Source organism: Talpa europaea (assembly GCF_964194135.1).
Source record: "Talpa europaea genome assembly, chromosome: 14".
NCBI lineage: Eukaryota > Metazoa > Chordata > Mammalia > Eulipotyphla > Talpidae > Talpa > Talpa europaea.
This window is the reverse complement of record NC_140082.1, coordinates 61,300,230-61,312,730: the sequence shown is the minus strand read 5'-3', so window position 1 is coordinate 61,312,730 and position 12,501 is coordinate 61,300,230. Positions and strand designations below refer to the sequence as shown.

General features: G+C 55.5%; 2 protein-coding genes across 2 annotated transcripts in view; both read left to right on the top strand.

The window, feature by feature from the left end:
- Window positions 1-412: 412 nt before the first annotated feature.
- Window positions 413-2,595, top strand: LOC311184393 (left-right determination factor 2-like; the record flags this gene model as incomplete). Its single annotated transcript, XM_084254353.1, has 4 exons — window positions 413-662; window positions 1,193-1,430; window positions 1,656-1,898; window positions 2,232-2,595. 4 exons carry the CDS (start codon window positions 413-415, stop codon window positions 2,593-2,595), a joined length of 1,095 nt encoding a protein of 364 aa, XP_084110479.1.
- A 6,814-nt stretch (window positions 2,596-9,409) lies between these two features.
- TMEM63A (transmembrane protein 63A) overlaps window positions 9,410-12,501 on the top strand; it is a gene marked incomplete at both ends in the record, with an annotated part of 28,316 nt that continues 25,224 nt past the window's right edge. Inside the window, 2 exons of the mRNA XM_084253799.1 lie at window positions 9,410-9,595; window positions 12,028-12,107. Coding sequence (XP_084109925.1) covers window positions 9,410-9,595; window positions 12,028-12,107 — 266 coding nt within the window. The remainder of the gene's footprint in view (window positions 9,596-12,027; window positions 12,108-12,501) is intronic.

The following is a 12,501-nucleotide window of genomic DNA, read 5'->3' as shown; positions in this document are numbered from 1 at the left end:
CACCAAGGATCCAGTGGCCCCTATATGGGCAGGATGGGGGTCAAGCAGAGAATGAGACCTCTAACACTTATCCAAGAAAAAAATCCTTTTAATTCAACTAGTCAGGCACTCCCAGTCAAGAATCACCACTGCAATAGAGAACTCAACAGCCAGCTGTCCATGGGCCAGACAGCCCTTTGTGCCCTTTCTAGACAGCCCCCTCCCCAGGGCACAAGGATCTGTCTGGCTGCTGAGCTCCCAGGAGGTCTGAGGGGTGTGACCTCCCTCCCCACTCCCTCCTCCCATCACCCAGGCCAGCCCAGGGCTGGCTATAAAGCTGGCCCAGCCTGGCTCTCAGCACGCCCAGCTGGGACCCTCCTGAAGCCTCCTCCAGGGACTCCTCTGCCTGCCCCTCCTCCTCCTGAGCAGCTCCATGAGGCCCCTGTGGCTCTGCTGGGCACTCTGGGTGCTCCCCCTGGCTGGCCCCGGGGCAGCCCTGACCGAGGAGCAGATCCTGGGCAGTCTGCTACAGCAGCTGCACCTCAGTGAGGTGCCCATCCTGGACAAGGCTGACATGGACAAAATGGTGACTCCTGCCCATGTGAGGGCCCAGTACGTGGCCCTGCTGCAGCGCAGCCATGGGGCTCACTCCCGAGGGAAGAGGTTCAGCCAGCGCTTCCGAGGTGAGGCCTCCCTCCCTGCTGCATCCTGGCCCTGGGTGTGGTTGTGGTGATGAGCCAAGACTCCATGTACCATGCACCCATCTGGTGGCCCAGGGCCCACGGGGCAGTGACAAGGGACCATAGGCTATGAGGAGGGCTGGGCCCAGGGCCCCTGTCTCTGTCAGCACTGAGGGTCCCACGCTTCAGGCCAGGAGGAGCTGGGCCAGGCTGACCTGCTGCCAGTGCCAGAGCATCAGAGGAGAAGCAGGGCAGTGGGAGTGGGTGGTGTGGCAAGAACCTTGGCTCAGCCTCAAAGAGGCACAGCAGAGTGAGGGCTCCTTGGGTTCTGCCTCCAGGAGGCCACTACCAGCTGCCCCTTCCTGGTGGGTGGAGACTGTTACCAACAAGGTCCCAGATCCCAGGGGGAGTTTTGGGTAACTGGACTTGGCCCAGGGGCTGTGCTCCCCCACTTGGCCCTCCCCCTCAGTGCCCCTGGTGCTCAGCGCTCCCGTGGGGCCTGAAGAGGCCCCCTGACATTGCTGTGTCCCCAGAGGTGGCCGGCAGGTTCCTGGTATCAGAAGCCTCCACATACCTGCTGGTGTTTGGCATGGAGCAGAGGCTGCCACCCCATAGCGAGCTGGTGCAGGCGGTGCTGCACCTGTTCCAGGAGCCTGTGCCCAAGGCCGCGCTGCACAAGCTGTCCCCCCTCAGCGCCAGGGCCCGGGTCACCGTGGAGTGGCTGCATGTGCGTGCTGATGGCTCCAACCGCACCTCCCTCATCGACTCCAGGTAGAGAGGTCACGGCTGGGGAGTGGGGGTGGGGGTGGGGGGGGTAGAGGAGAGGAGGTTGGGCCCAGCATGTTTGGGGGCTGTGGGTGTGTAGAAGGGGGTGGGGGAGTGGGGGTAGGCGCTGCCTGGGCCCATAGTGAGGCAGGTGGGAGAGGCACTGCTGCCCCCACCCCAGCCAGCCCCAGTCCCCGGGTCTCAGCGCTGTCTCCTGTCTCCTTGTGGCAGGCTGGTGTCCATTCACGACAGCGGCTGGAAGACCTTCGATGTGACCGAGGCTGTGAACTTCTGGCAGCAGCTGAGCAGGCCCCAGCAGCCCCTACTGCTGCAGGTGTCCGTGCAGAGGGAGCACCTGGGCCCGCTGGCCTCCAGAGCCCACAAGCTGGTCCGCTTCGCCTCCCAGGGGCTGTGGGGCACAGGGCCTGCCGAGCCCCAGCTAGAGCTGCACACCCTGGACCTCAGGGACTACGGGTGGGTGCTGTGGCTCAGACGGGTGAACCCCATGAACACACAAATAGGGGATAAAACTGCCATTGAAAGAGCTTGTCCTGGTGCTAGGATTATGAATGACTGTGTAAAATTTCTCCAGGGACTCTTAGGAGGAATAGCAGTCTGTGTTACTTGCTTTACATTCTTTCTAGCTATTCATCCTACTCACAAATGTCTTAGCTTTTTGCACCTAAGGGAGACAGATCATAAATCTCTCTTCCAGATGCTCCCTTCCCCACCCCACCCCCCAACTGGGCCCTGGGTGACCTCAGGTCCCCCAACTGACCTCTGAACCTGTTTTTTCTTGTCCCACAGAGCCCAGGGCAATTGTGACACTGAGGTGCCCGTGATGGAGGGCACCCGCTGTTGCCGCCAGGAGATGTACATTGACCTGCAGGGGATGAAGTGGGCTGAGAACTGGGTCCTGGAACCCCCGGGCTTCCTGGCCTATGAGTGCGTGGGCACCTGCCAGCAGCCCCCCGAATCCCAGACCTTCAGGTGGCCATTTCTGGGGCCACGGCAGTGCATTGCCTCAGAGACCACCTCACTGCCCATGATTGTTAGCATCAAGGAGGGGGGTCGAGCCAGGTCCCAGGTGGTCAGCCTACCCAACATGAGGGTGCAGAAATGCAGCTGTGCCTGGGATGGGGCGCTGGTGCCAAGGAAGCTGGAACCATAGGTGTGGGGTGTGGCCACCAAGAGACTTGGCTTATCCGTATGTCTGAAATGTTCTAGAGCACCAGGAGAGGTTGGGACTGTTGAATCACTGGGGGCCTATGTGCTCTTCATTGAATTCCCAATTGGCTTCCTCTGTCAGCTCCCTTCCTAATATTTGCTTCCCAGGACCAAGACTTTTTGGCCACCACTGATAGCTCCCTCCCAGTCTTGGCTATTCCTATTATTCATGGCACTACGTTTTAAGCACTTACCTGTGTATATTTTGTAACCTAAGTGCAGAAACCCAATTTGTCTGTTTCCGTGTCTTATCACTGGATCTGGGCTAAGCCTGGGAGCAAGGGTTAAGTAAGGGTTGTTCATTCCCAATCCAGACAATAAGTATATTTTCCAAGAAACCATATTTTATTGTATATTTCCATATTTTACCCAGAATGCTGCAAATTAAGAGGAACAGAAAGTTCTACAGGGATTCGGTCAGCCTCATTAGGAAAAACTAAGAACTAAAAAGAGGTTTGGTCAAGCCTCACATAAGTAATACAGAAAGCTGGGACTGGAGTGCATTCAGATCCTAGTTTGTTTTCTTAGGATTGAGGCAGTAAGTTTTTAGTCATTCTTGACATTTTTACTTTCTGTGCACAGTGAGTGGGCTTTATTTTGGTACTACTTGCTACAAAATAAAACAATCTGGATTAAAAACATCAGCACTACAAGAATGTGGGTCACTTTAGACTTGGGGACAGATGAATGGAGTGTTACAATGTTGAATATAACATTTTAGAATGCCAAGATTATGGGTACTTTTAAATTGTGACATTGATAAAGCATTTCAGCTTAGGGCATAGATGTTTTGGAATCCTTGTAAATGCAATATCTGCTCTACCTTCTCTATTAAATGGTAACAATCCCTGATTTCTGTACATTCATTGGACATTTAAGGGAATATTGTTTTTATAAACGTTCCACAAACTGCTAGATACATAATAGGGGTTGAGGTTATTCAACCGACATTCTGATCCATTTTTTAAAAAGATTTATTTATTTATTTATTTATACAAGAACCGGGGTACAGGCCAGATGCGCGGGAGGGTGAGAGGATTCACCAGAGACAGAGCAGGGAACAGAACAGGCAGACTGATGAAATACACTGCTGAGGGGAGCAGCGGGTGAGACAGGAGAGGTCTGCTATACCATGTGGGATTCTCGCCAGCCGGCCAGGATGGAACCGGTGCTGCAGAGGCTGCAGACAGCTTCACAGCGTGGCGCTCAACCGCCTGCTCCACCAGAGGAGGCCCTCTGATCCATTTTCAACCTCTTGATTTTGAAATAAACTTCGCTTACCAAAAAATCAAATTTAAAAATCCCTTATCTCTCTATAATCAAATATTCTGACTTTCTTCTGTCTCTTACTCTGTTTTGGTTAGTGGCTTCACCATATCTGATTGCTGGGGTTAGAAACTTGTGCTTCTTGGGACCCTATGGTACAAACCAGGCAGGTGGTGGCACCGTGACTTGAGTCAGGAGAAGGAGGAGGGCAGTGACAGGTGACTGGTGGGAAGAGAGTAGACAGCCTAATGAGCCAGGGGAAGTTCAACTGGCTCCATCCATGAACTCTCCAGAGTTCAGGGCCAGGGCTGTTGGCAACAGTAGGGAACAGGGGAGGCGAGATGGCCAGGCATAGACAGAAGGACCAGTGAGGGACCAAAGGCAAATTCTAGGAAACAACTGGTGGCTGAGGCTTAGGGGCAGAAGGAGGAACAGATGGGACAGAAAGAACTGTCAGAGAAACAGGAGGAGACAATCACAACCCACTCCTTTCTCATCAGTACAATGAGAGGAAAGCCCAGAGATGGAAGGGAGGCCAGCGGAACTGCTAGAGTGCCCATGTGCTGAGTGAAGAGCTGTTCAGGATTTACAGGTGGTTAGTGGCAGAAGGACCTGAGAGGAAGTTTCTGCCCACTCCCTCGGTTTTGCTTATGTGGCAGAGGAGGCAGTTTGTGGCACCAGGCAGGTGGTGTTCCTGCTAAGAGGGGTGAGGGGTGGGGGGCGCGGTCCTCGCAGAGCCTGGGCAGAGTGCACATGCGGCTGCCCTCGGCCAGCATACAGTAGAGTTACCGAGGCCAGCAGTTCATGAGAAACACCCTAGTACTGCACCCGGGAAAAGAAGGTGAGAGAGCCGGGCCAGAACGAGCCCTTGGCACCGCGGCCCGGGCAGTACCACCTGGGCCCGGGCAGTACCACCTGGGCCCGGGCAGTACCAGATCGCTGGGAACCTCTGGAAACACTGCTTCCTCGGTTTGGGCCCGAACCGAGGCCCCCCAGAGCTCTCCCAGTCCAGGCTCTGCACAGCCCCGGGGACTCGCAGTGGACGCTTGGCCATTCGCGGTGGACACTGACTGCGGTGCAGGCTGAGCCCAATCCGCGGGGCGGGCTTAAGAGCCAGTCGAGGAAATGCAGAGCAGTACAGGGTCGATCACGAACGTTTGCAAAGGCGGAACCCGAGGCCGGCGAGAAGAGGAGCCCTTTCCGCGCGCCTTCCCTGAGCTTGGCTCAGGTCCCCCCAAGGTGTCCCCTCGAGGGGTCGGGTTAGTGCCAGGGGGCTGCAGAGAGATTTTGCCCCTGGCGGCGCCCTCCTCGGCCCCTGGGTGCGCCGCGGCGGGCCCCGCAGGCCGGCAGGAGCTGCCGAGCGGGCTGCGCAGTGACCCTCGGGCCGGGCGGCGGCGCAGGACCGCGCAGGGCGCCCCGCCCGCAGCGCCCGCGGACACCGGGGCGGGCGGAGGCGCCAAATCCGGCGAGCCCTGGGCGCAGCTCTGCGCATGTGCAGGAGGCGCCGGAGTTGCTCTTAGTAACTTTTAAGTGGTCGGGACGCCGTCCCGCCCGCCCGCCCAGGTGGAGCCCGAGAAGCCGCCCGCCAGGTGGAGCCGCGCCAGTCACGCCGGGCGCCGCCGCAGGTACCGGGAAGGGGCGTCGGGCCGGCGGTGGGTGGGAGGGTCGCTCGTCGCCTTTCCCGGGACGTGCAGGGCCAGGGTTCTGCGCCCGGTGCCGCGTCAAGCGAGCTGTTCCGGGGCGGGCCTCCGGCCTCCGCAGCCCCCACTCCGAAGCAGGGGTAGACGGGGTGGGTGGGAGGAGTGGATGGATCCAGCCTAATGCTTCTCCCGGCTTCTGACAGGCGCCTGTCAGCTGGAGTCCGAATCCCCTGCCTAACCTGGAGCTTAGCTGCCGGGCTCTTCCTTCTTGGACTGTCTGCCAGGTAGGCCAGGAAAAGGGCCACGCAAGAGTCTCCTGTGGCTGGGAAGTTGGAAACCGCCTCGGGGTTGTGCCTCCACTCCCTCCAGCCCTGGTGGCCTCCTGAGGAGGGAAGCTTGGGGGAGGGCGAGAAGAGCTCTGCTAAGACACCAGAAAAACAAAAAAAGAAACTAAACAGAAACAAAAATAAGCAATGAACAGGCAAGCAAATGAACAAACAAAAGCGAATGGTGTCAGTACCTGTTAAGACTGGCTACCTGAGACCCTGGGGCAGCCTGTCTTTCAGCTTCAGGTGGTGTCCTCAGGGGCTGCAATATACCAAATGAGCTCCCAGCTGCCTACTGATCTGAAGTTGTGTGGCTAGTACCAGCCCCTGCAGGGTTGAGGCTCTGAAGTTAAGCCTATGAATTGTCCTCACCCATCCAGCGACCAGGTCAGACATGGGTTAGAGTTGGTGATTTACTTCTTTGGCAAGTTTGAGACCAGCTGGTGGATTTGGCCCTCTGTCTCAGTGGCCACAGCCAGACTTGGGGGTGCATAAGGGATGAACTTTGAGTTGGGGGCCTGAGATCACCTGCTGCTGCTCTGGCTCCTGGCTTCAGCCACAATCTTGGCTTTTCTATCCTCAGGGTATTGAATGGGAATGAGACGATGCTTAGGTATAGGTCAGTGCCGTGCATTCCATATGCATATCTACAAATGTGGGATGGTGGGATATTGCCAATGGGCAGGGCTCATTGAGGAAGGGCAACAGTGCCTACTTGCTGGTCTGGCCCCTGCCCCGCACTGTTGGTCCCTTCTCACCTTCCTCCCTTAAGCTTGGCTGGGCTGCCTTGTGATGGCTATGGCCTTGCTGCTCTCTGGAGCACACCTATTCTGGGAGGTGCAGAGGGGCTGGCCTCAGAGGGACCATGGGGTCTGCAGAACCCGAACTTGCTATGGGTAACAGGCAGGGACACACTACAGTTGCATCAAAGGGTCAGACTAAGGGGCCCCAAAGCTTTTCCCTTCCCTGGGTGGCTCACCTGGAGGGGACAGACAGTATACAGGCCTCTTCACTGAGAAGTTCTGAGACTCCATCCCAGGCTGGTGGGTTCACTGAGTTCTTATCAAACTTTGTAAAATCAGGACAGCCTGTTTGTTCCACAGAAAGTGACTTAGTGACTGGGCTGAAGGGGGAAGAGAAGCCATGGGTTTTTTTCCTGTGGGGCCTCTGCTCTTCTCAGCTGGCATCGAGCAGGGCTGGTGAGGGCTGTCTCTCCCTCCCTACCCTGCCCCAGCACCACAGCACACTCCCTTCTCCAGGGACAATGCTCCTTTTGTGAACATTTCAGGCAGATGCTTTTTCTCTCTACTTTTCAAGTCTTTCTGTTTGTTCTGCGGGCATTTCTTTTTCCTGATTCTAACCCTTGCGGGACCTTAGGAAGCCTCCCTAATAGCTGCCACCTGTTTGGGGAGGATCACTGCCCCAGCAGGTCCCTGGGCCTGGGCCACTGGAGAAGAGGGGAAAGGCTGTAGCCTCAGGTGATGCTAGGTGAGGAGAGAGGAGACCCAGACTTCAAGGAGTGGGGGTGGGGAGGCAGCTCTGGGAGGTGGGGGAGAGAGCCAGGGCAGGGGGAACCCACTGGGAACCACCAAAGACTCCAGCTGAGCTTTTGAGTTCTAGACATTTCAGCAGATTTGGGTGCAGGAGGAGGTAGTGTCGAAGGGTTCCAGGCCAGAACCCCTCAATTGGAGAAGAGCAGTCCCCACTTGACTAGCTGTCTGTGTTTCTTCAGGCAAGTCTTGAAAGCTGGTCAGGAAAGCCCTGCAGGAAATGAGCGGCAGACCCAAGGGAGCTTGGGAGGTGGCCAGGGCCGCCTTTGACTTTGCCGGAGCCAGCTCCCATTGAGGACGTCTCCACGAGGCTTATCCACGGGCCTTCCTTCCCCTGGCATCTGGTAAGTGTGGGGACCGGAAGCTGGGACAGGCCTTAGCCTCACATCAGCTTTCCGTTGGGGTGGTGCCACTGGGTGGAGTTTAAAGGAGGGAAGCCAAGACCATCTGTCTCCCAGAGGTAGCCTTCCTGACTCTGCCCAGCGCCGCCGACTCATGACTCTGAAGTCACATGCTCCAGCCCCTGCCAGGTCTCGCAGAGGGGAGAAAAAGTAACTCAGCCCTCTTGGGAACCCTCCCATGTCCTCAGGCCTGCCACCCGACTACCCTTCCTGCACTTTCTGACCTGTGTATGTATGTGCCCCCTGCCCAGCAGTTCCAGGGGTCAGAATTGGGAATCTCTCCCCACCTACCCACCAGTATTACCAGCTAGTCAAAAAGCCTGTTTGGGTTCTCTATACCTTTTCTTCTTAGCCCCAAGATTTTTGTACTTATGACAAGTTGGAAGTTCAGTCCTAGCAGAGATCCCTTTGGGAATCTAGCTGAAAGAGACTTGGGGAAGTGGGAGCTCAAGAAAGGGAGTACCAAGTGTTTCCTGAGGCCCTTCAGCCACAGACAAGGTGAAAATCAGGCTTGAACTTGGACATTAATTCTGGCCCTCTCAGTGTTAGGAGACAAACCCTGGATATTTCCATTAGCCCCACCAGGGGGTCCAGGAGCCTCAGAAAGGAAAGGTCAACCACTAGCCTGAGGGACGTTTGCTTTGGAAGTGCTGGGCCCTCTGGCCAGACCAAAGGTGTGCAGGAGTGAGGGCCAAGAAGGAAGGAGATAGGGGAGCTCTCCAGGAACAGAGTGGGTGACCTGGGGGTCCCTGAGGAGGCCCTGAGGCTCCCTTCCCACTGAGACTACCCCTGTCCCTGTTCACTCTGTCTTCACAGTTCTTGCTCCCTTCCTCTCAGGCTGCTCCCTCCCCTCCCTTTAGGTGACAGCTGGCTGGAGAGGGAGCGAGGCATGGCAGAGATAAGTGGCATCTGGGAGTCAGGAGGCTGATCTGACACCTGTTGTTAGCTGAACAGCTAGTTAATCTTGGAGCAGGTTATTAAGCCTCCGAGTCTCAGTTTCCCATGTGTGGACTGGGCTGTTTCTGAGGTCCCATGAGCGGCGGGAGCCAGGTCTCCGTCCACTTGGCTCTAGTGGGTCAGCCGAGTCGTGCTGTTGAATGTCCTTTCATCCTCGATTATTCACACACTTTCTTCTCTCTGCCTTTGTCTTCCTTCCTCCCTCACCCCTGCCTCTGCTCAGGCCTCCCAGTGGCCCCCACAGGATGGCTTTCCAGCCATAGCCCTGAGGCTGGAAGGGCTTCCGCACCTCTCAAGCAGGCAGCTGCTGAGCTTCTGTCCTTCCCCTTCTCCCGTTCACCCCCTCTGTGGGGAAGCTGCCAGCTGTGTCCTGGGTGAGCCACCCACCCCATCCATCTGACCCTTGGGACTCTTCCACAATGGAGCTATTCTCTATAGACTCTGCCAGGCTCACGGGGCTCTGGCGTCCTGCTCTCTCATTCCTTCCTGCTGGCTCCCTGCACTCATCAGCTCCTGGAGGAGATCCCTACCATTAGCTCTGCTAGTGCTGGTTGGGGTGTCAGCAGCAAAGTTTGAGCCCTGACCATTTGCCTGGTCCTGTTCTCCAGGGCAGGCACAATGAGCAACTCCCCCTTCCTGGAGCTGTGGCAGCCCAAGACTGTGTCCATCCGTGAAGGGCTGGGCATCGGGGACCAGCCCACCGACACCTACTGCTACAACTCGGCCAAAAACAGCACCGTGCTCCAGGGGGTCACCTTCGGTGGCATCCCCACCGTCCTACTCATAGACGTCAGCTGCTTCCTGGTGAGACCCCTCTTGAAACATGTCCCCTGCCCCTCAGGTATTGTTTAGCTCCCCTACCCAGGACCTGCTGGGAAACTCAAGTGAGGAGCCAGCCACACCTGGGTTTCAGGCCCAGCAATGCTGCCTACTGACTCTGTGACCTTGGGCGTGTTTGTTTGGGCTTCAGTTTCTCTCTGTCAGATGGAGGATTGTACCTGAGTTTGGGAGCACCGTTCCTTTGATTACTTCCATCGATAGAGTCACCGATAGAGTTATCAGCCTGTCTTTGAGGCCCTTGGGAAGGGTCAGTCCACAGGGATGCAAGATGTGACCGGAGCATGTGGATTAGAGTGAGGGCAGTTGCACTTCCCAGCTTATAAAATGTCACTTCCCTCACTGGGGCCTGGCGTTTAAGAATCCTATGCGGAGAAAAGGAGAAGCCGGAGAAGGTACACCTTATCAGAGCTGACCCTCACAGGTGGCTTTTCTTTAATGTCTGCCTCCTTGTTCCCAGAGCCTTCCCTCCCCTAGTTTCAAATCTGCCCTTTTTCTTCCCCACGCTGACTCAGTGTTCGCTATTGAAAATTTACTGGGGCAAAGGGGCAGCTTCTCTTCGCAAATGCCCGCGGGATGGGGGTCCCTCTGGTGCTCTAGCAAGTAGCAGAGACCTTTGGAGTCCATGGGGTAAGAGGGGCTGGAGGGAAGAGAGCCCCTTGGACTGCTTTGTGCCAGAGCTAGGGTTTGGTGAGGGTCTGGGGGCGAGGGAATTAGGTAGCATGAGGGCCTCTTGTCCCCAAGGGAAAGAGGCAGTTATCAAATGTGTTTGCTGGACAAAAGAATGTTCATAGGAAGAGGGGCAGGCGTTCTTCCTCCTTCTCTTTCTGGATGTCAAGGTTACTCTCCCTGAACTAACACTGGTTAATCTTGAGATCTAAATTGTTGCATTGGATCTTTGCTATATGGTTGGCCCTTCATGGGCTGATATGGGAACTATGCGCATGCTGCTCATGTTGATTTATAAAAAAGGGCTCTTTTGTTGCCAAATTCTCCATGTCTTGCAGCTAAAATCCATTTGTAGCCTGAGAACACTGTTGCATAGACCAACCTCAGTGGAGAGGGGGTAGGTGGGAATGTGGTGATGGACTTGCAGGTCGGTTGCATTAATGGGGGAGGGTGGCCTTGGCTCTGTAATCCAGTGTTTTGAGGGAGGGGAGAGTTTGGGCCAAAGTGAGAGGCCTGGGGAGGAAGGGTGTTGTGGGCAACCCCAATGGGCTGTTGTGGGTATGTCTAGAACGTGTTGATTGAGGAAAGTGGCTTTCCAGGGGCTTATAATGGGGGCGGGGGTGGGAGGCTTGGAGGGAAGGGTGGATTTTTTTTGGTGGGAAGTTGTTAGTGGAGGAGGGGGCACATAAAAGCCAGAATAACCTGGAAAACATGGACTCTTGGGAAATAGTCACACCACAGGAGCAAAGAAGGGCGCAAGGGGGTGGGAGCAGAGAGGGCAGGCACTTGCTGAGCAACCTTTGTGGTTATCCTGTATGACTCACAAAACCTATCACTAACTTCCCCCTCCACCTCAAGAGAATTCTTCAGGAACCCAGCCGCACTGGCATCAAGGTTCTTTGGATTTCCTTTTGGAAAACAAGACCTGCATTTAAATTGTCAGTTTCTGATGAGGGCAGGCAGCGCTATCTTTTCTTCCCCACCCTTGGAGGGAGGGAGCATGTCCATGGAAGGAAGATGTGGGGGAACTTGTCAGAGAAACTTATAAGGTGGCTGGGTAGGGAGGGAGGAGGCAGTATCACATTTATAGCTTTAGAGCTCTTAGGGGTTTAGAGAGACTTTTTGTCCAGTCCCCCACCCCTGTGTTGCAGTTGGGCACTCAGACTTGCTGAGGACCCCAGCTTTGGGAGGCCTGACCAGCCAGGCACCAGGTCCTCGGTGGGCTCAGCCACTCCCAAGTTCTATGCCCAAAGTCCTCAGACCACTCTGGCTAATCTGACCACTCTGGCTCAGCTTAGGGGAGGGGGAGAGGGCTTTGCCACCGAGGTTCTATAATTATGTAAGGTGGAGAAGGGAGCTGGTCCCCTGACAGCTGTGGAAACTTCCTGTTCAAGGGGCTGCTGAAGGCAGCTCAGGGCTGAGGAAACTGCTGTTGATTCTGCCTTAAGAGCAATGATAGTGCATGTGCATGGCCAGCTCTGTGTCTGTGTTGGTGACCTTTGTGATATGGGCACAGGTGACCAGTGATTGGAGTTGGTGGAGGGGTCCTCAGAGCATCCAGTCAATGAGTGTGTGGCCTTAGGAGCACAGTACCCTGTCTGGGCCTGGATGATCTTCAAGGTCTTCTGGCCCCTGGAATCTAGACAGGTGGGTTTTGCCCCTAAGACAGCTGTCTCTTCTCATTAGAAGCCATCCAATGTGCTTTTACCTGATTTCTTTCCTACTTTTAGTTTTTAATATTGGTGTTTTCCATCATAAGAAGAAGATTCTGGGATTATGGCTGCATTGCCCTGGTGTCAGAAGCAGGCAGGTAAAAAAAAGATATTTCACCTTGAATGAGTGTGTATGTGTGTTGGGGGGTGGGGAGTGGGAGGGGCTGGGGACTTGTGAAGCCCAGCAGGCAGCATGCACACGTGACACTGATATCAGATTGTGTTCACTGAGTGTACATGCTGGGCCTGTACCAGAAACCATGTTCTCTGTGCCCTGCACCACAGACCCATGTGGTCAGCCTCCTTACCTTCCCTATGCCAATGAGAAAATCCAGGCCCAAACACCTGGGGCCAAATCTCTTGGGGCTTCTGGCTGGGCTGTGACCATGAGCCTGTTGGCTTCAGGCTGTGGAGGAAATCTAGTTGTTTTAGACACTTAGAGCTTCCATTATCTGTGGAGGAAGATGCCAACTTCTTTCACACCTTGAATGT